The 21,647-nt window shown below is 49.9% G+C and overlaps 2 protein-coding genes across 4 annotated transcripts in view; one reads left to right on the top strand and one right to left on the bottom strand.

Annotated features, from left to right (window-relative positions):
• Positions 1–3,434: 3,434 nt before the first annotated feature.
• LOC122363500 lies at positions 3,435–10,635 on the top strand. The gene is made up of 4 exons (XM_043332839.1): positions 3,435–3,529; positions 6,899–7,022; positions 8,948–9,198; positions 9,477–10,635. Exons 3-4 carry the CDS (start codon positions 8,984–8,986, stop codon positions 9,658–9,660), a joined length of 399 nt encoding a protein of 132 aa, XP_043188774.1. The 5' UTR covers positions 3,435–3,529; positions 6,899–7,022; positions 8,948–8,983; the 3' UTR covers positions 9,661–10,635.
• A 4,157-nt stretch (positions 10,636–14,792) lies between these two features.
• The window catches only part of LOC122363498 (nuclear migration protein nudC-like), a 59,101-nt gene continuing 52,246 nt past the window's right edge, over positions 14,793–21,647 (bottom strand). For all 3 annotated transcript variants that reach the window (XM_043332834.1, XM_043332837.1, XM_043332835.1), the window contains exons 7-8: positions 21,007–21,209; positions 14,793–15,009 (exon numbers count right to left, since the gene is read on the bottom strand). In XM_043332834.1, the coding sequence (XP_043188769.1) occupies positions 14,958–15,009; positions 21,007–21,209 (255 nt within the window). In that variant the 3' untranslated portion in view covers positions 14,793–14,957. The remainder of the gene's footprint in view (positions 15,010–21,006; positions 21,210–21,647) is intronic.

The raw sequence follows: 21,647 nt of genomic DNA, 5'->3' as shown, positions 1-21,647 counted from the left end.
GACGTTCATAGTAGGTAGGTACTAGCCTTAGATACTTACTTATACTTACCTTACTTACCTTATACCTACTTACCTTACCTTATACCTACTTGACTTATAGTCGGAGTCGATTATGGAAGTAAAGCCGGAGCCGGAGTCGGAGCCACCGAAAATCCATCAACTTCGCAGCCATTCAAGATCTCGCAGCCTCGCCGGCCTATACATAGAGACAATTAATAATATATGCGCCGAACGAGAGGGGGATGGGGCGGGTGCCGCCCCCCCCCAAAAGTTTTTTTCGCGATAGCTCCAACCACGCCGGCGATAAAAAGCTGAAACTTGGCATACCTGATCTTTGGTTCAAGCTGAATCTTGTGACACCAACCAAATTTTCAGGTCAGGTCAAGTCACTGACCTATGACGTCATAAGTGAACCTCTGCCCGGTCCCCAGATGTCGCAACTTCACAACGCCCCTAGTGCCAGAGCAGCTTTCATAGGGAGATGAAACTTGCAGAACCTAGTATCCTGAAGAGGTCTCACAACTTGTATACCTATCTCGGATTTTTCCTAAAGGTCACGTGAGGTCAGGTCGGTCATGTAGCCTCGCCATTAATGGGAAAAAATGGGGAAAATGAAACCTGCTATTTTGGCGCCGGGAACGATCTCAACTCTCCTATCTCAAGCACATGGAATCGTAATTCCATGCACTCCGTACAAGGTCCGATGCTTAAGTTTTGCATTGCTGACCTTGCGTGACGTCCTTTATGACGTCACTAGGGTCATAAGAGCTTTTCATCAATAACTCCCGAGCAAATTGGGCTAGCAAGTTGGTAAAGCCAACAATGAACTCAGGAAGACTCGCCGAATTGAATGATATGCGACATGACCTCTTTTGACCAGCTTCGTGACCTGGGGGACTCTGACCTGACCTTGAGCCGAAGTCAGCACCTTGACCCTCGCCGGGTCAGGGGGTTGATGCAACCCCCTAAGGTTTTCGCAAATAACCTAAAAACGGCGACGCATAGCGCCGCCAAATTTGGCACGCCCTTTGGGCGGCCTTTTGGAATCTTCCCTGAAAATCTCAGGTCTCTGTCATTTCAGGTCAGGTCACCAGGTCACCAAAACCGGCACAATGTCAGGGTAAAATTGGACTACGATAGCGGCAACGGAATTGCTGAGCTTATCGTTAACAGCGTAAGAACCCAGTGGCGGCGGAAGCAGGGGGGCAAGGGGGGCAGCTGCACCCTAAAGCTATGGAAAGGGGCGCCTCGAAAATCTGTAGAGGAGGCAGGAAGTTAAGAGGTGCGGCAGCCATAAAGCTGAGCAGTGCGAGGCGACACCGCAACTGATAAAGGCACTTGTGACGCGAAGAGGGTGGCAATGACGTGGGAAAAGTATCTTTTGATATGCTGAAGAGTGGAGGGCATCCTTATCTGAAACAAAGGCAGATGCTGCCGACCCTGTCGAATATAATCTTGCCAGGCGATAAAGGCTAGGAGGGCGCAGCTACTCGAGAAGCGCGCCATGCGGAAGAGGGGCGCCTGCATGCGAAAGAGGGGCGCCTGTGTGTGGGACGAAAAAGAAACATTTATGGAGACGTCTTTGAAGGCGATAGCCTCCGAACGCCAACACGAACATATGAGGGCTTATAGCGTTGCAGGCTCCATGCGACAAAAAGGGGCGCCTGATGGCCGATATGCGAGAGGAAATTAGTTTGTGTAACATTTATCGGGGGCGGTTTGCCGTTTACAACATATGAATGTTAAGGGAGGTCCGAGATTGGGGCCTGTAAAATTGCACTGTCCGTATGGGCGGTTACACCCCTAGTGCTAGGGCGTATTTTGCGTTTTTTTTTACTGGGGAGATAATTATGACCAGGAATAGCACTCTGCAAACTTCTATGGGCGCCTGTATAGGGGCGAAACTGATTTTCCAGTGCAGGGACGGCCATCGGCATGGTAAGGGGCGCCCAGCGGGAAGGGGCGCTTCAATATCGTTTGCACCCCTATCCTAGAATACCTTCCGCCGCCACTGTAAGAACCGAAAGACTTAGGGCCACAATATTTCAGACACAGTTTGGGGCAGCCATTTGACACGTGACCTAAGGATTTAGTGACCTCAGGTCAGGTCACAACGTCACGAAAACCGGTACATGGTCAAAATGGCACTGAAAATATGCTATTTTGTCAATGAAATCTAGAGTTGTTCATCGATTTGATTCAAACTGGCAGGATATGCTAAGATCACCGAGTTGTAGTTAGTTATAACCAACATCCAGGTATTCAATGCTCGGTTGACCTGAGGTCATCTAGAGGTCACGACAAATTTAAAGCAAATTTGTCTGAATAGCTCCCATCGTACAATGTGCTCCATTTCAACGTTTTTGTGTTGTTTTAGGTCCATTAAAGATGAATTCGGTGTTTGCTTGCTGAAAAAAGACACTTAGGTCAAGTCATCTGAGGTCAAATGAGGTCAAACTACGTTTTTGCTAATAACTTCTCACACAATAAGGCTAGAGCTTCAAAATTGTTGGCACTGTGTTCCTTGTGATCAGCCGAATCGAATGATATGCGGAATGATGCAATTTGGTTAGCTTGAACTTAATTAGATGATTTAAGTTCACGATTGACCTGAGACCTTTAACTCTTTGGCCGGCGCGTATGTAGAAAACCAACAGGTCCGGCGAGGGATAATCCACCGACCTGACTGAGCTGCGAAGATCTGTAGCCAGAAACATATAAAACGGATAAAGAAGGCATAAGCAACGTTTTTGCGGGCGGCAGAGCTATTTCCTGTTTCCTTCGCCAGCATGAGTTTCTTCACCTTTCGGAGCGGTTCGTTTACCCTTTATGCAAATGCCGATTTGATGTTTCAAAGGGATTAAAATTGCCTGTAATGTAATATCCCTTAGCGCCAGCCCATCCTTTTCCCTGATCACGATGCCCTGTCCCCAGTTGACGACTAGTGCCCCGAACATCCGGTGAGGACTAAACCTGCCCCTTGATTAGTTAGCTGCGCCCACACCTCAGCAAGTGGCACTGTAACAGATATGAATACGGAAGATGAAAATTAAAATGCATTGCTATTTTCTTCGACCGTTACAATTACAACATATAGGTTCGCAATGGCGACCGTTATTCCATTGAATTCCACTATGAGTCAACGCCCCCAGATTTCGCATTAGCTTGAAGATTCTCCGGAACAATCGGTCATGCGAACACCATTATCCAAGAACGCCATGCATGTCGCCGGTACCGGTGGCATTTCCCTATCCCAATGGTATTGTGTAAATAGTCAGCAGTTCCTATTTCGGACGCCGATGCGCGTCTCCAAGTCGACTGCGCGGCGCGTCTGTGGGCGCGTGCAGCACGGGTGTCGGAGCGTTCTGCCAGCGTGGGAGTCGGCCGGCGCCGCCTGGTTGGCTGCCGCTCGGAGGCGGGGCTTATAGCTCGAGCAGTCATACAGCAACTGAGCCGGCCGTCAGCAGCTTAGTTGTCCGCCAGTTCTGCTCGTGATACAGCAGTCCGCTCCTCAGGCTTTGCACCACAGGTGAGCTGCTGTCCGTGTCGGCCGACTCGACCCCCGACGCCACTCGGTAGTAAGGCGCGCCCTGGGGACTGTTGTCGGGATTTTGTGTACAACTGTGTGGTAGTCAGTGGTAAAGCACACCCTGGGGACTGTGTGCCGGGATCTTGTGCACAATTGTGCGTTACTTGCAGTGGTAAGATACGGCACGGGGATCGTGTGCCGGCATTTCTCGTATACGTCTATCAAATTTTTAATTCAAGCGTTAGGCATGCCTGGCAGTGAAGCCTTGGCACTTTTGGTGTACTTGCTTACACCAAAACATCAACGGTCCTTTGTATAGGTTTAAATGTAACGATGTAAATTGAATGCCTTCGATGCATCTACCCAGCGATAGCTGATTGCCTGTTGCTGCCCTTTTAAGTTTCTTTCGTTGGTCTTTTCCCTTTGGGTGTGTGGATATAATTTCACTAGGTTTTGGAATGACATGATCAAGTTGGGCTGTGTTGACCATCGAGCGGTGCGCCGCAGCAGCTCTGAGCGTATCCCGTTGGGACGGAAGTGCCCCGGTGGGACAGGCCACCTAGCCGCTCAAGCGATCGCCCTGGATGACTGTGCCTCTGTATTGGAACTGCCCTCGCCAGTTGCCCAGGCGTGGTGACCGTCGGTCATGGAACAGGGAGTTGAGATCAAGGATGAAAATTGGTTAGAGTTATTTCATTTTTTGTTTATCTCAACACAGTTCTACCTCACGCTGCGGCCTAGCGTGTGGCAATACTAGACCGGTCTCGAGTATAAAGATGCTATGGATGCACGTTATTTAGCTTGATTCAAATATTTCATTTCTGACAACTGGTCATTTGCCTCATGCCATGTTCCCGAAAATTTAATATGACAATCAGAGGCGTATGAATGGCCGGGGAGACCGGGGCTATTGTATCTGCCAAAATATTTTCTAAAAGTACTCACTCTTCCTTTTAAACAAACTTCAGATACGAACAGATTTAGCTTGGAGAGTGAGCACAACATTGAAAAGAGCTTGTCTTGGGCGAGTTGTGTGCCTCTGAAAGTGAGAAAGTATGTTTATCTGATCCATCTAAACATCTGCCTATGTGATACATAAGTGAAAAATTAGTGTGCTTGTTGCATCGGGCTGCACTTATGTTTAATAATGTGTAGCGGGGTTTGCTCTTATTCGTCTGACCTGTGCAAGAGGCGCTTTATTCGCATCGATGAGTATATTGTCCAAATTACCTATTGGCGTTTGTCATCGCTATTGAGAATGTTATCAGGGCAGGCAAAGGATTTATTGACCAGCTATAAAACCAACTTGTCCATTAACACATTAAATGGTGCATTTGAATAGTGTGCGCACAGTTAAATACCGATTTAATCCCGATAAAGTTATGATTCGTACAACGAGAGCATTAGTTACGATGCCGAAACCATACCTCGATTCTTTACGTAACCGCTGTAAACGCCAACAATACGCATTAGTGTGCTGTGAAGATTTTCATGGGTTTACCCATATCTGCTTACCCGGATGAGACATCATTTTGCGTTCATTGCGAAGAGGAGTAAGTAGGTAGTAACAGCAGCTGATATACCCCTGTAAGAAATAGAGGTGGAAAAATGCAAAATTGCCATGTTTGTGGTTTAAACGGAACTAGAGACGGTATGGTTCTGAGGCTTTGGGAACCAAATGAATTCGATACACGTCTGAATTGTGACCGTGGTGCAATCCGAATCAAAGGCAGCGCCGTGTAGGATTTATGGTTTTATAGGGTATGGATAAAACGATCATCTGGATCTACACCGCATTGATTCAGGGTTCCAAACCAAATAATGCGTAGGTAGGTATGTAAATATTTAATTTAGTCATGTTTTTTAGAGGTTGTAGGTTTTCATTACGGAGCGAGCGAAGCGAGCGGAGTCTTACGTAGAATAACGGAAATTTCTGAGTATGAGCGGCCGGCCGGCCGGCCGGCCGGCCGTGGGGACGCTCTTCAAAAGCTAATATCTTAGGAACGGGACATCCGATTGACAAGCGGTCTTCTTTACTGAATGTCACTTGGACGTAAAAGTTCTGTGGTGTGATGGCCACCATGCGTTCTTGCCAACCACCGCACGTGGCGCGTGGTAAAGTTGGACATTTTTTAAGAACCCCCAAAATTGCAACCTCAATAACGGCACAACGGCTGGGCCGATTGAATTGAAACTCGGTACACAGTTAGGTCTCCATCAGATAATTCATCTGCATGTGTTAGGGTTGGGGTGCTGCTGCACGTGCGCACGTGCAGGGGTCGTTTCCAGATCTCGAGAACGGCTGGGCCGATGGCGCTCAAATTTGGTACACGGTTAGGGACCAGTTAGTAGGGTGCCGTGCACAAGTCAGTTGGGACCCATTTTGCACGTGCGCACGTGCAGGGTGCCGCTTCCAGATCTCTAGAACGGCTGGGCCGATTGTACTCAAATTTGGCACATCGCTAGAGACCGGTTAGTAGGGTGCCGTGCACAAGTCAGTTGGAGGTACCCCCTCGAAATTTCGCACGTGCAAGGCCCACCCTCTCGCTCGCTCCGTTAGTCGCCCCATAAGGCGTTATACTGGTTTGTAGGTTATTAGAACCGGTGGTGCGGTAATTACTTCTCAGGACCGACTTACGCCTAAATCAGTCGAAATTACTTTCATAGACCGGTTCTTGGCTGTTAAGTAATTTTATTCCCTCGGAATTTTGCCTTACATTTTGTTGCCTCAAACTTAACTCTACATTTTCTTGCCTCAAAGTCTACAAAAGCTTCATTTTGTTACAATTTATAAGAACGGATTCGGTGCACCGAAATATTAGCATATCTTACAGCTAAATTGTACATAATGTTCGTTTCAAGCCACCTACGCCTAATATTTGCTTATTCTACCAGAACAAGCCTGAGCGCCTCATTATTCATCTCATGATTCATGACCTCTTGGAGGAGTTCCTTGGGGCCGTCTATGAGCCATTTGAAACAATTGCTCATCAGATGCCGATCCTTGACTTGAGAGCAATGCATCGGCATCTTCCACGTCCCACGCTCGTTACACATCCCATCTGCTGAATTTGCCGGCCATGCTCCATTTGTCCGACCAATGCTGAACACGTGTGCTGAAACCCTCAAACCGGATCCGGTTAATCGATCGAAAGAGGCTCTGTAATGCATGAATGTGTTCGAATATTCACCTGATCGTGCGTATCTAATCATATGTAAAGCTTCATTTAAGACAAATAAGCATGACCACCGAAATGATTGCATGGTGGTTCCGCTGTCAAACCATTCGTTCTGACCCAGTCGGCGTATCATGTACCCGCCGTTATGCCATGCGTGACCTAATCAATTGAAATTGCCTTGTGTTCACAGAGACTGAGCAGATCCTCGAGAGCTTTTGGTGGAGGTGCCCTTCGTTTATCAACTCATAACCACCGGACAACTCAGAGCACCGTTACCATCCACCTTCGAGGAAACGAAAAGGACCGCTAACCAAGTAATTACGCATCATCGCCGGGGGTTGGACGACTTATTTAAAGTTTCAATGTTATTCGTCATCTCATTTACGAGGTTCATCGATCTCTTAACGTTTTTGTTTTATCTAGGATAAGAAGGTTGCATAGGTAGCATAACAGGCATCAATAGAATGTAACTACACCTGCTAAATAATTGGACTGCTTTCAATAGAATTTCAATTAATATTCACAAGTCTATGATTAGATACATGAAATTGATACATAGGCATATGCCACTAGCACAAAATACTAATAAAATAGAATAACTGCAACATTGCAATAACATGCAACATTATGTGCATTGAGTTCAATTGGATCCTGTTAGAACGTACGGCAATTTTGACACTGCACCGAACAGTTAGTTGCCGGTGTTTGATTTCGGGCAAAAGAGCTGGACCATTGCTACCGAGAAGCCGACTGACCGGTCAGCGGTAACATGCCCGTCCTCCGGAACGTGACCCTATTTCTGTCTGCCACGCTTCACTGACTTTATCACCAAAAAGCCAACTAGAAGTCGGACTTAAGTCCCAGATACTGTCCAGAGTCGGAAGGGATGGAGAAGGTGGAATGGCTTCACCGTCTCTTGTTGGGACCCCAAGCAAACATTTGCATTTTTGGTGATGTGTATTTTTTCTCAGAGGGCATTTATTGATAAGTTTGTTGGCCGAACAAACCAAACAACTTAAGGATGGACACAAAATTATAGGCACACCATTTACAAGCCGTCAGAAGAACTACATTGGCAAGTTACGAATCATGATACCAGATGGCGTTGGCATCAAACGCCTGAAGGTATGCTGTACCGCAATACACCCGCAAGAGACCGCTGCTCTGGAGCGCAGGGTGGGCGTATAAGGGCTTAAAAGACAGGCCAAAAGTGGCGATTTCCGTTCTAACAATCTCATTTGATACAAAAAAGAGCTGCCGTTTCTTCACTACCGGCCGATGACAACGTTGTGACAGAGAGTTAGAAGCCATTTGCCTGTTGGTGAATAACAGTAGTACCTAAATAAATCATCCAGTCCACTTGGTTACAAGAAGTTCATTTAAATCGGTCCTCTGATCCATGATATACTTTCACCGACACATATCTCCACGACCGTAACGTCGGTATTGAACTAAGTGTTACATGCGAGCTAAAACCTACCCATATTCACCTGTTTTTCACTTTCCTGGACCACTGCAACCAAAAACGGCCGTCGACCAGTATCAGACATCATAGTTGCCCTCCTGAGCTGTTGCTAGGTCATCTCGATTATCAAGGAGAAAAGTTAGATGCTGGCCATCTGGCTTCTACTAACCTCATCTGTATGGATTGAGTGGCCGCCAAACTAGTCAGAAACTAATTTGTTGGATATACATATACGTGACCATGTCGGTAGGCGTGAAGTGGTTGAAATTCTAACGCACTTGACACACCGTGCCAGAAGCAAGCTCGATAACAAGGCAGTTTTAAACTCAGCTGGATGTTCTCACGCAATAATGACGTCCAGTTATACTCCTTTTTAAGTAGCTTTTTAAGTATACCTGTAAAACGGTCTGTTTCAGCGGACACAATGCAGTATAAATCATATTAACTGGGACTTAAGCATTTGCTTCAATGGACATCCAGTGGTACGGTGTATTTTTTATAGTGTCCCTTTGAAGTCATTACTCCTGTCGCGTCTGTCTTCCTAAGAGCCCCGAGGCTCCTGACCCACCCGACCACCATCCCTAACCTCCCAGCCACCAATCCTGGATGTCCGGTCTCCCAGTCCCATCCTGACCAATACGGTCGCTGCTTGCAATGCTGCTGCCGCCCCTGACCCCCTCCCCCCAGTTCTGGCTCCTGATCCACCCAGCCGTCGCTGCTTCTGACCGTCCGACCGTCACTATTTCTGACCGCCCGACCGCTCTCTGTCCACAGACCAGTGTGCTCGCACGCCGTCTCGGCTCGAACAGCATGCGCTGCAGCTGGGTGCTGCTGCTCGGGGCGGCCCTGCTGATGATCTGCCTCGGCCACTGCGCCGCCAAACGGTTCGACTGCGAGAACTTCTGCAAGACGACCCGGTTCAGCGGCGTGATCGGCGGCTGCCGCTGCGGCTTCACACTCTTCACGTCGAAGCGCAGCGGCCACGTGCACATGCGCGCGCCCAGCCCGCCGCTGCCCCTGGCGATGTGAGTGTGAGCCGGCCCACAGCACGAGCTGACAATGTAACCCTATTGCGGGGAAACAGTGTTCAATGTACTGTATGTCATATTAATGTATTTTGGATATCCTCACATTGAAAAATAGAACAAGGTTAGCTTACATACCTAACTTACGAGAGTAGAGTGTGATTAAAATGTGTGGCAGAGAGACGCCCTTGGGCAACTTATCGGTGTGAAGCATGGCGTGGTGGCCATGTCTGCTTTCGTGGCTGGAGGATATACAATGGAGCGTTGTCGTTCGGCAGATCGGAGCAGGGAGAGCGGCTGATGGAGCTGCCGCGGCACGCCGCCGTCCGAGAGGGCGACCTCAACGTGCTGATGCCCTACCTGTTCTTCCGGGACGTGCGCAATAGAGGACAGAAGGAGGTCATGGAGGACACCGACTTTCACGGAAAGAACGACCTCGTCTTCGGCAACATGTACCAATGATCAGGCCCCACGGCCGCTGCCTTCTCTACCTGAGTAAATTGATACACAAATATTCATGTGAAGTTCAGTTTGGGCGTCTTTGCGCTCTGCTGCTTCACATTGTTGACATTTAAGGCTGAACTTCGGCTTGATTTGTTACGAGACATATATGAATCTTACGATCGAAGTGTTTTTGTTATATAAACATAAAACGGCATCTGTTTATTATTGACCAGTATTTATTCCCATGCGAATATGTTAATTGTGCATGTCAACTCATTCAAGAACTTACCCATAAGGTAATTTTCGTTTTTATTGGCGAATAATACTCATTGTACGCGTAATGTGGACGTCATGCGCAGAGTGCGGCCGTCCTGTGGTGTTTTGTGACCGCAGGCCCGTTGCAGAGACAGCTCCCCCATTATTCGATCCAATAACGGACGGTGCAGGTGCGAGTGTGATGTTATAATTTGTCACTCGGCTATATCGTGCATGCATGGGAGGAGCCTTTGTTTTATAACACGAGCTCGCATTGAGATGGAGGTCGAGCGTTGTGAGATAGTGACCGTGCCAGATAGTCGCAGCCCGCTGGCAACGATGCAAATCACTTCCCAAACACTGGAGACGGATCTGTTACCCGTCATCAAAATCACTACGAGGCTGGACAACACTAATCGACTGGGCGGCAAAAAGTCTGTTAGATTTGGCACGTTGCCAGCGGTGCTTTGCGACGCAACTGGGCGGCTCTGGTGAGGCTCGATGTGCGAACCACCCGAGAACGAGACGGCTGGACGGTGACTCGGTGGCGAGTCGGCCCCTGTCGGCGCGGGGCGTGGCTCCCCCTGCCAATGTTCCTGGGACGCCGCGCCCGGCGGCCGGACCGCGCCGGCGCACCACCGATACGTGACGAGTGCAATAGCCAACTCCGATTGTTGGGAAATATATATAAACCGGGATTTACGACCTATGTCTTGCTGAATAAATGAATGCGCGAAAGATATGTTTTAACAAGGCTTCAACGGACGGGCGTTGAAGACATTGGACACATAGTTTTGTCAAATATATTTACTTTTAGTTTTTAGTTGTTTTCATTTTATAAAGAATCGATGCTCATTGATTTAGATCATCCGAGTCATCTTGACTACGGGTAACGATGGCGCTTTGCTTCCTCGCGACTATAGCGGCGACATCTCACAAGTCACATGGTCGAGCGACAGTAGCATTGGAAGCAGCCTTCGAACCCGGAACAGGAATATTTTCCGCATTTCCAATACCATCTATGACAATGCCAATAATCAAATAATTCCGTGGAAGGATATAGTTCCCTCGCTGGGAAGGATCGACCATGTATCTTCGCTCCATTTGAACTCCAAGTAAATATGAAAGTAGGCAAACACAGCGGTGCACCATAATGGGCGGCGAGCTGGTCTGCAACGAGAATTCACCAGTAACTGCACTGCACCATTGCGAAAGTAGGAGGCAATCATCTTGGAAAGCAGTAACGCCGTCTACTCATTAGCAAGTGACGCCTTCGTTGTCACTGCCGAAGAGACAAATGCCCACAATGCACGTGTCCAATGCATTTACATAGCCACACAGTCGATACAGAGCCGTTCATTGGCGGTACAAGGTGCCACTGCCAACGTACTCGTAAGTCACAGCGAACGAGCGACCATCTTCCAACGCAGCAATCGATACCAAGTAGAGGGATATTTGTGCACTTCATCTACGCCTCGGATAGCCGGCATGCACGTCCATTTTCCGTGTCCCAGTCCCAATCAACTCACGGAATGCAGATGCCGCCTTAGGGTTTCCCCGCCGACGTGACAGGCACGCGACTATCATTATAAGCTAGCAACCAAAACCGATCCACATAACTTCCACCAAAAGCGTCGCAAGCAACATCGGCCGGCTTTTATGCCTTTAATGAAGAGTCACACATGAGCAATAGGTGCTCTGCGCTATCGATGAGGGGCGGGCCCAGCGGCGCAGGCCGTTAGGGTGTTTTCCTCTCAGGACACGCACAAACCATCCTCTCGGAGCCACACCACCAGTCTCGGACAAAAACCAGCCGCGGGCGTCTGAGAGGCGGCCGCTAACCGGTACAAATCACCTGTCCCGCCATCAAATGGCTCGGCGAGAGGAGAGCAAAACAGCCGCCGCCCCGCCGACACACCAGCCAAATAAAACATAATGCGACCGTGCAAAGGACGTAAGGAGTTATCGTTTTTAAAACGCTCACACATGATATTAAGTGCTTCTTTGTTATTCAAAACATGCAAGCTTGACATAAGTGATTTCAACTTCGCTCTTTGGAGACGTATATGCTTGCTTGCTGTCCCCGGGTTATTCATTTGTCAGGGATGTAACATCCTTGTATTGACAAAAAGAAAAGAAAAAAGGAAAAATACAGTTCGCAATAACAAAATCGATTTCTCATTAAATGCAGGGCACGCAAATATTTGGATAATCATTAGATGTTTTGAATAAATTGATAGCTCTGATTACTAATGGGATCAAACAACAGTAACGTCGTAAGGAAGCTGTTCGACCACATAAGATAAGCTAAACGGCACTTATTCTAAACTCTGTCAAAAATGGTCGATAATTGCCTTCAGCACAAACGAAGGGATAAACCAGCCGAGCCTGCAGTGAGTTTAGGCATCATATTGCTCTTGGGATCGTGGGCATCACTGTAAATCAGGAACCCCAAAATGTCGTGTGTCGGCAGCACAACCAGAGAACAGCCGCTGCTTAGATGACGGCCATTGAATAGACCAATGTCAGTGAAAAGCTCAATTCACATAGTTTATGTACGATAAAAACAAACAGGAATCGATTTGGAAGCCATCACCCTCGGGCAGACGGTTCAGACACACGAAATACCAGTTCTTCTTCACAATGAGTGCTAAAAAGAGACACTGAGTCTATCAAATAGAACGAAATGGGTGAAATAAACCGTTTGATCGCATACGCTCCCTCATTCAGGGAGTTTAAAAATAGACGATCTTTCGATGCTTCAGTATTCAGAGGAGCTGAACCATTGTCAGCTAAAGAATCAGTCAATGAAGACTACCATTCACCATTCACCATCAGATCATGTGCTTGCTTTTGATGGGAGTGGGGATATGAATTATGACTAGTAGGGAACTATCTGATGACCGGAAATGTTCATTTAACGTGCGAGACATTGGAGCGAGTGATTCGCATCCGAGTCAGTCGCTGGGAGACAATTGCCATTAGAGCATTGCTCTAAATCATCAGCGCTAGTGCTTTGTATCAACGCCCCATTTGAACACAACTTGAACGTCAGCTGTAAGAACACTAATACAGGCTCTTTACGGATTTCAACGTTTTATACATTGGCAAGTAATAGCACATATCTTATATGCACATTATGCAATATGCATACAATTAGCGTTAACACTAAAACATTGTGACTACACGGGAGCAGCGAAATGTGACAAGGAAATCCCGAGTATCCGGAATAAGGCCGGTACAGCTCTCAGCGGAGTTAGTCAGCCGCGTCCACCTGTAGGTAGGCTCGCCGCGCTGGCAGACAGTGCAGCACAGTGCACTTTCTCATACGTGTACATAGAGATCAAGCCAGTTCGGCCCACCGACAATGCGTTAGAGCATTAGCATATGCCCTCACAGGCGTTCTCAGTCCGTATCAAGGCCAGCCAGCCCGCCGGCATTGCGGTACAGTATACCTTACCAGGCGTTCTCAGCGCCAGCCAGCATGTCGGCATTGCGGCACAGTATACCCTACCAGGCGTTCCCAGAGTCTGAGTCCGCCCGCCGCGCCAGCCGGCACTGTGGCACAGTATACCCTACCAGGCGTTCTACACGCCAGCCAGCCTGCCAGCATTGCGGTACAGTATACCCTACCAGGCGTTCTCAGCGCCAGTCAGCCTGCCGGCATTGCGGTGCAGTATACCCCACCAGGCGTTCCCAGAGTCTGCCCGCCGCGCCAGCCGGCACTGCGGCACAGTATACCCTACCGGGCGTACTCAGCGCCAGTCAGCCTGCCGGCATTGCGGCACAGTATACCCTACCAGGCGTTCCCAGAGTCTGAGTCCGCCCGGTGCGCCAGCCGGCACTGCGGTACAGTATACCCTACCAGGCGTTCTCAGCGCCAGCCCGTCAGCCGACGATACGCTCGGGTCCGGCGATACGAAGGCAAGTGGGTTGTCAAAAGCTGTACGATAAAGATATCTGAAGCCTGGTCGTTGCAGCTCCAGCTCCAGTGCACTTACGAAGTTGGCGTCATGACAGGGACAGCGATTAGCGCACCCGGTACCTTTACAATAAAGGTGAATGTAGTAATGGTGCGTGCCTTTGCGGTGGCTGATCCAGTAACAGCAATGCGAGCAATGTGGAATTGAGCTCTTCGCCTGGTTCTTTCCTCCAGGCTCCAGCGTCCGTTCATATAATGTGATAACCTGTGGGATCCATGGAACAATAATGTCGGGAAGGAAAGATGAGGCAGACGGCTACTTTGCTGCCAGCCTGCTAAACACAACTGAATGCATACATAAATGGAAGATAAATTCACTGGGACGACCAAGACAATCGGAGGCATTGAAGAGTAAGGTAGTGCTCTGGGTGCCAGCTGATCATATCCAAAGTCCCCCGACGAAAAATGCCGGGCAACAGGGCACATAGGCTTCTCTACGTCATCTGCGCCGTAATGTTGATATCTTTTAACCGAAAGTCAAATTAGTCCAGCCATAGATACAGTGCACAGAACCATGCACTTTTCACCATCTATCTACTGATATAACTTCAATTTGTGGTCTCGACCATCTTTCACAGTGTCCATTTTACAATAAAAATTTTCTGAAGAATTCGGTTCAATTGCACATTCGCATTCGCTCTCCTTGTTCGTTCAGTTGTGAAAACATCGATCGATGCGAGCCAGCGCGGCCATCGTCATTTGCCGTTGGTAGAGATGCAGCCATGTGGTCTTCGGCCAATGGAGTCGAATAACCGTCCACATGAAGCGAATCTGGGCTATGTCACCTTTTTATCCTTCAACTTAAGCTTAAAATGTTATTAAGAAAAGCTATTTCGCCATTTATTTCCAATCATTCCCAGTTCAATTCAGTGATTACCCATGGAGATGGAATGCGAAACGCAAACAAACCCAATAATAGGTACATGTGGAATCGTATATTGCAATGAGCAATGACAAAATATAAAATCACAATGTGCGCGTAACTGGAAACTGAACACGTGAGTCATCACACAGTTCGAGGTGTCTGCGTCTTCACGCTCGTGCTCAGGCAGCTGCAGCTCGACGGTTCCGTCCCGCCCTAGTTGAACTTGCATTTGGAGAAGTCCATCTCGGGATGCTGGGCCATGAACCTGCACGACAAAAACGCAAAACGTCAGATCACTGCAGAACACGTGCTCAACTTGCAATCACGCTCGTCAGCTATACCAAAACACCAGTCGTCGCATGATTCCATGTCCACTCAGTTCCACCTGCTCGTCTGTATAACCACGGACGCACCTGTGTCCCACCCGCGATAGCTCCCAGCAGATTGCCGATGTAATTTAATCGCCCACCCACGGACCAATTCTGTTCGCCAATCCGCAGTGGATCCGCCGTGTCATCCGCCGTCAGACTCGCCACGGGGAGCGCCGGCGGCTCGGCCGACAAATTGACAGCGGCTGCAGACCGAATCCACTGCCGTCACGGTGCATTTGGCGCCGCGGCCACGGAAGGGACGGGCTGCGTGCCGGCCGGCCCCACTTTGTAGCGGAGTAACTCGGGTCGGTGTGGGCCACAGAGGCGGTCTCCAGAGGTGATCGATAGGCCGGGCCTCCGCCCAAACCGCGGCGGCCCGCTCGCACCAGCCACCCCAACTGACCGGCCCGTGAACCGGGCTGCCGCTCTCAGAGTCCCACCGGACCCCTCCGTCCCAACCCATCGATTACATCAGCCGACCGACCCCTCTCAGTCATACCAGCCGTCACAGCCCCGAGTTTCCGACCAGCCCGGCCTGCAATGGCGCTCATTCAGCTCGACAGCACAGGGAGTTGCAGATGCCGGGGGACAAAGATGCTGTCCGCCCACAGTCGGCGCATCCTCCTGTATCCATCCGACAGAGATAGGCATTGCAACACCAAAGGATGACTGCGACCGGTATGAACATCAATCAAACAATCCAGCACAATCCAGCACAATGCTCGCCAATAAAACGCCTGAAATGTTTCGGAAGCGTCGATTTCATTACGCGCACACACGCATACACACAGGTGTCGATCGGTGTTCGAGAGTGGCTAATACAGGTGAGGCAGCGGACTGGAAGGAGCAACGTCCGGGCCGATAGCGCAGTCATACGGCGGCATACTGGCGGCAGCGCGGCGCGTGGCCGCCAATCTCCGCTGGCACGGCCGATCGCATTCCGTGGAGAGCGCGCTGAACCGGCCGGGAGGGACGCGTGCCACTCGACGCCGCGACCGAGTACCTCCACCGATCGCGATGGCGGTGATAGCGGGAGCTGCCACCGTGTGGAACAGAGCACCAAAGGAATGGTCCAGCCCAGATCCATGATACAGAGGAGAGCTCCTACATTTTTTCTTTTAATGTTTGTGAATTGCAACTCATTTGAGCAAATTGCTTAATTAAGTAAATTTCTAATGTTGATATACGACAAACAGTCATGAAAACTGTGTTTCATAATTCATCACCATGATCATAATTCAACGACACATTCACTCGTATTTACAACTGAATGGTGAAGACCATGTGTTACTGAGTGTGGTTTAGAAGATAGAAATATCGTTGAAGTTAGGCGCATGATCAAATTCACAAGAAATAAAAATGAAAAAAAAAACAGCATATCCTTAGTGGAATGAAAGGAGACTTAACATCCAGAAGAGGAAAGACTGAAGAGCAACTTGCTCATTTCCCGATTGCACAGTCAAACTTGTGAAATAAGCGGCAATGTCGCAAGACACATATCAAGCAAATGATGGTAAAATTCCAAGTGGCTTACATGACGTCAATGTTATGAAATCTGGTGTCTGGCTCCAGCCTGAGCTTTACCCAAAGGTCAAAATAGCGGCAGTAATTCATGGGAACAATTACAAGGCATGCAGTGGACAGGTAGCAGTAACACAAATGTAGTCCTCGACAGCACACAAGCTTGTGAATGAAACACATCTACTTTAGTCTAACGATAACTGCTGTTGCTGCTACCCGCTCATAACTAACATGGGCAGGAGCAGGAGCAGCCGGCACAGAGCTGGTGAGCCACAATGAGCTCCGCGGGCGTTAGACCAACTGTTCACAGCTCGGCCGTCTGCCACCTCCCGGGGAGGGCCAGCGACCCGGTACTGTCCCGTCCCGTCGCCGCCGGCCTCTGTTCAGCCCGATCGGGCGGCGGCGCAAGTTTGACGGGCGGCCACGGCGCGGTCTGACGCCTCCACCCAACTGTCAAACTGTCAGCCGAGCGTGTGTCTGCGCGTCTGTGTGTGCTCGCCGGCCGGCGTGTCGCCTCAGTGAGCCGCCGGCGTCGACAGAGAAGCGGCCTCTCGACAGACACGGGTCGGAGACAAGAGACCGACGGGGGGGGGGGGGCCACACATGAAGTCGCGATCATCAAAGCGCCGCGCCGCGTTCGATTGTGACCGCAAAACACAGCACGCCAGCTCAGTTATATCATCTCAAACACGGAACATCCCAACACTGTAGTCATGTTATACCGCCCAACCATTCACACACAATATCACACGAGACAAGCCACAACATATCAAACGAGACACTCCCACAGCGTCATAAACAAACACAGCCAGCCCCACATTCCGCACCAAAACACAAACAGCGAGGCGCCACCAAACCCTCCCCACGTCCCCGGATTCGGTTCAGAGCCGCCGCGACAGACCGCCCCGCCGCGCCCGCCGATGGCACTCAGACAGGGCGGCGCTAATGGCCGGCACGAATTGAAATGCATCGGGCGACAAACTGAATTAAAGCGGGCCTACAGACCGAGCGTCACCGCCGCGATTGATTCGGCCCGACATTGTCCAGATAGATACATGCCAGACAAAACAGTGGGTGAAGAGGCATGACTGCGCTACAGTATTCTATGAAGTGAAAATAATTGCAAGCACCACAAACTTCTCTCTTCAAAGGAAGTCTGTGCGTATGCATAAGAAATATATGTTCTTATCTTCAGGAATGAAGAGGCGACTTATGTCGTGAAGAAATAAGTCACCATACGAACCAGATCTATAGATTGCAAGGAGTGTCAGAACTCAGAGTAGCGTCAACAGTTCCCGAATTTGCCTATCATGCAGCTACCGGCAGCACAGAAATGCACGGGGTAGCTGGCTGCTAGGGCAGTATTGACGAATTCGCACCGCAGCAGCGCCAAACAAGCGCAGGAAATTATGATAATAAGTGGGTAGATTAGCGAGCAGGCACTGAAAATACGAGTTAGCCTTACTGCAGATTGACTTTCAAAAACGGTTCATCACATTCACAGGGTTGAACAGAAGCGCTTGTTGATCGTGTTTCTTTGCGACGCTCGATAACGTACTCATCTTGTATCAGTATCATCGCAGTAATAGTGAAATTTGAGTTGATTGTTCACTAATCGACATAAAACGCATCACGTTATTCATTTTTGATCATGTTTGTCTTGTGTGTGCGAGCTTTTTAAGGTCGTTAGCATACCCGTCCGGTGCGGTTATCTTTACTACCTGGCGCGATCGTTACACGAGGCCCGTTCGTACCGTACAAACACCCAGCGGGCGGGTTCGCCTTGTCAGGTCGCTCTACCAACGCTGGGTGACGGGATCTGTCAGGAACAGTACCATCCCATCCGGTACCATTCAGACAGTCCGATTTTAGTTGCGCGGCACAGCAACGCCGCTCTTCACAGAACAAACCCGCCCCCGAGCCAGAGTACTGCATACCTGTATCAGGCGCATCAGACGGCTTTTACTTTGAACCTGACTCAATAAGGCGAACCTGGTAACCGAAATAAAGGAGCTTGCTAGAAAGCTTCTGAGCATGGTATTTCTAATTATGGGCCTTAAAACAAGAGTACGCTTGCCTTTTTCAAAAGCCCTAGATAAAAATGAGCCGGCTCTCCCGGCGCGCAGACGTTCGCCGGTCCCGAGTTGAAACATAAGTTAGGATTGTAAATCTGAGTAGCCAAATAATGAAAATACAGGCTATTCTAAGCAAGGAGGTCACGATGAGATGAGGTCCATCGCCTTATTCTTACTGTAAGATGCAATTGCTTATTGATTCAAACAATGAGCTTGCAATGATTCAGTGTTCAATCGGTTGTCATATACAACAAGCAAGAGAGACGAGAACCATGCAAGAAAATGAAACACCAGTCTAAACACAAGACCTTGAAAACAGTACACCAAAAGGTCAACTATAAAAACACCAGCCTGTCGACAGGATCGGTTTCCATTCCGGTGCCGTCTGAGGCCCATGGGCCAGTCGTACCGCAGTCGGCCGGTATAGAGTCACGCTGCCATTTCAGATTTATACGACCGCCATCGGGCTGGCAAACGAGCTGGCTCGCGGCGCGCCGTCGGCCGCCGGACCCGACATCGCTTACGGCGGCGTCCCGGCGCGGCCGCCGCCCGTCGCCGATCTGTTTCACTAAGGAACGGAGCGCAGCTTTCAATAGCATGAGCGATCGCGCTGTATCGAAGTCAGACAGGCCCGACGTTTCAGCCGCCGGACGGTCACGGCCGGTCACCGGGGACAGCCACAGGAGGCCGACAGAAAATATACAGATGACACGGCCGCGGACAGATTCGGACGGCGCTCTGGGACGATTTTATGGGGTATAACAACGAGCACGGCGAGAGGCACCGGAAACGACGGCATGGAGAGCGGGCGGTGCAGCGAAAAAGATCGCAAATCAATCCTGAAGTGCCGCACAGCGGCGCAGTCGCCAGCATTCCCAGTCACACGAGATACCGGCTATGTCCGCCCTAGATCGCGCCGTAGTAGGCGGCGCTAAACCGTAGTCCGGGTTCGGGTAGGAGGTGTTTCCAATAACCTGAATTTTACGCAGCAGTCAGTTCAACACATACCACGACTTGAGTCTACATACCTACCGAATTATATTAAAATATCGCTAAAATCCTCCCCGCACACTGAGGCCCCACGTCGCGTTGGCGGTCTGGGGTGGCCGGATATCGAGCGATCGGCGGTCGGCCGGAGCCTGCGCCCATTGAAAAGTTTGTCCTCTGATGCATGCAGCCATGCCGTGACCGAGCTGCTCCATCTCCCCCGCTATCGAGCTGGCAGATGTTCCCAGCTTTCGGGTCGGCCATCTTCCCTGCTCTAAGGTAGGCCCATCTTCCTTGCTTTTAGGCCGGGTCCATACACCTCTGTCGCATCTTCTCGACAAAACTCTGACAGACACCCATCGTCCCAACAGAACATTGGCACACACCGACATCCCAACAAGCCTCAGAGGCACCGATCCCTTCGACATTTATCGCATTTCGGTAGGCCAGCCTCCCGACATATTCACACATCCCAGACCTGGAAATCACAGACTATTTCTGACGCTTAGGCAAATCTTTGTCAGTCCCTGGAAAGCCGACAAACGCCAGACAGCTTACAATAAATCGCCAACAGATTCAACCCATTCGACACCAGTTCACATATCTAAGCTCCCCGACAAGTCGACAAATCACCGTCGAATTCCAACAATTTTACAGCCAGCGGGAAACAAATGACTTCGCGGCGCATGACGTTCAGCACTTCAAATAATGGAATTGAAGCACAAAGAACAACACATTATCGGGTCCCATTGGCCGGCCGGCCATTTCCAGTTACGATGCGGACAATGGTCGGAGATTTCCAATGGAATATTCCGATCGGATTGCGTCATGTTTCCGGTTGCTAATGTGACGAGCATTCCCGGCCAGTATAGAGCACTGATAGCTTTATGACAGCATCTCAGCGAGAGGGAAAGGACCGGCATTGCTTCGTGAATGGGATGACATATGGCAATGAATAGGGAAACGGCTAGCATTTAAGTACAGGCGATGGGAACAGAACGTAAACGTGTACGAAAAGACAGCTTTTAGTGATTTGGTATAGTGGGGGACCAATTTGCGAAAAGGAGGGCCCAAGGAGTATTGGGGTACAGGGGAAAGGGTCGGATTAGAAGACCGAAGCTTACAAAATTAGAAGTTAAGCTACAGGTTGGCGGAGAAAGAATAATGAAGCAAAATAACTAGCATAGCTGAGGGTGCCCCAGGGCCCAGATACAATGTAATCGTGACGTTACCCAAAGACTTCGGTAACCAACGTGCCAGAAAATCCCGTATCCAACCCAGCCCCTCTGTCTCTGTCTCCCGACTCACTTTTTCATGACCTCCTGTTTCTTTTGGTCGTCGCTGGTGGGCAGTCCCATCTCCTTCTGCCGCTGGTCGTACATCATCTTCTCGACCATGCCGCGCGTCTCGCCGTCCAGGTCGGACAGCTTGGACGACTCGGGCTGCACCTTGCGCGTGTTGATCTCGGGGTCCGTCTCCACCAGCCGCGACCACCACTCCATCTGGTTCACCTGCGGGACGGAGCGGGGACAGGGGTCAGGGGACGGAACCATTCTCCACCAGCCGCAACCACCACTCCATCTGGGAGTGGTGGGGCCAAATAAAGCCATTACCTCACCTGAGGGACGGAGCGAGGGCGGGGGTCAGGGGACGGTCGGAGATCCAGGGATAAGTCTCTACCGATCATCACACCATCTGGTCCGCCTGGAGGACGGGGCAAAGGCGGTGTTCAGGGGACGGTCGGAGATCTAGGGGTCTGTTCCCACCGATGACCCTCTCCATCTAACTCTGTCTGTTTTACTGGATGGACAGAGCAGGGACGGGGGTCAGGGGACGATCAGGGATCTAGGGGTCTGTTTCCAACAGTGACACTCTCCGTCTGTGTCTCGTTTACTTGGTGAACAGAAGCCAGCATAGAGACGGCCGGGTGACGATTAAGTCTAGGGTGA

Source organism: Amphibalanus amphitrite, unplaced genomic scaffold, assembly GCF_019059575.1.
Source record: "Amphibalanus amphitrite isolate SeventyFive unplaced genomic scaffold, NRLGWU_Aamphi_draft 000624F_arrow, whole genome shotgun sequence".
Lineage (NCBI taxonomy): Eukaryota > Metazoa > Arthropoda > Thecostraca > Balanomorpha > Balanidae > Amphibalanus > Amphibalanus amphitrite.
The sequence above is the reverse complement of the archived record's forward strand: the minus strand, read 5'-3'. Positions and strand labels throughout refer to the sequence as shown.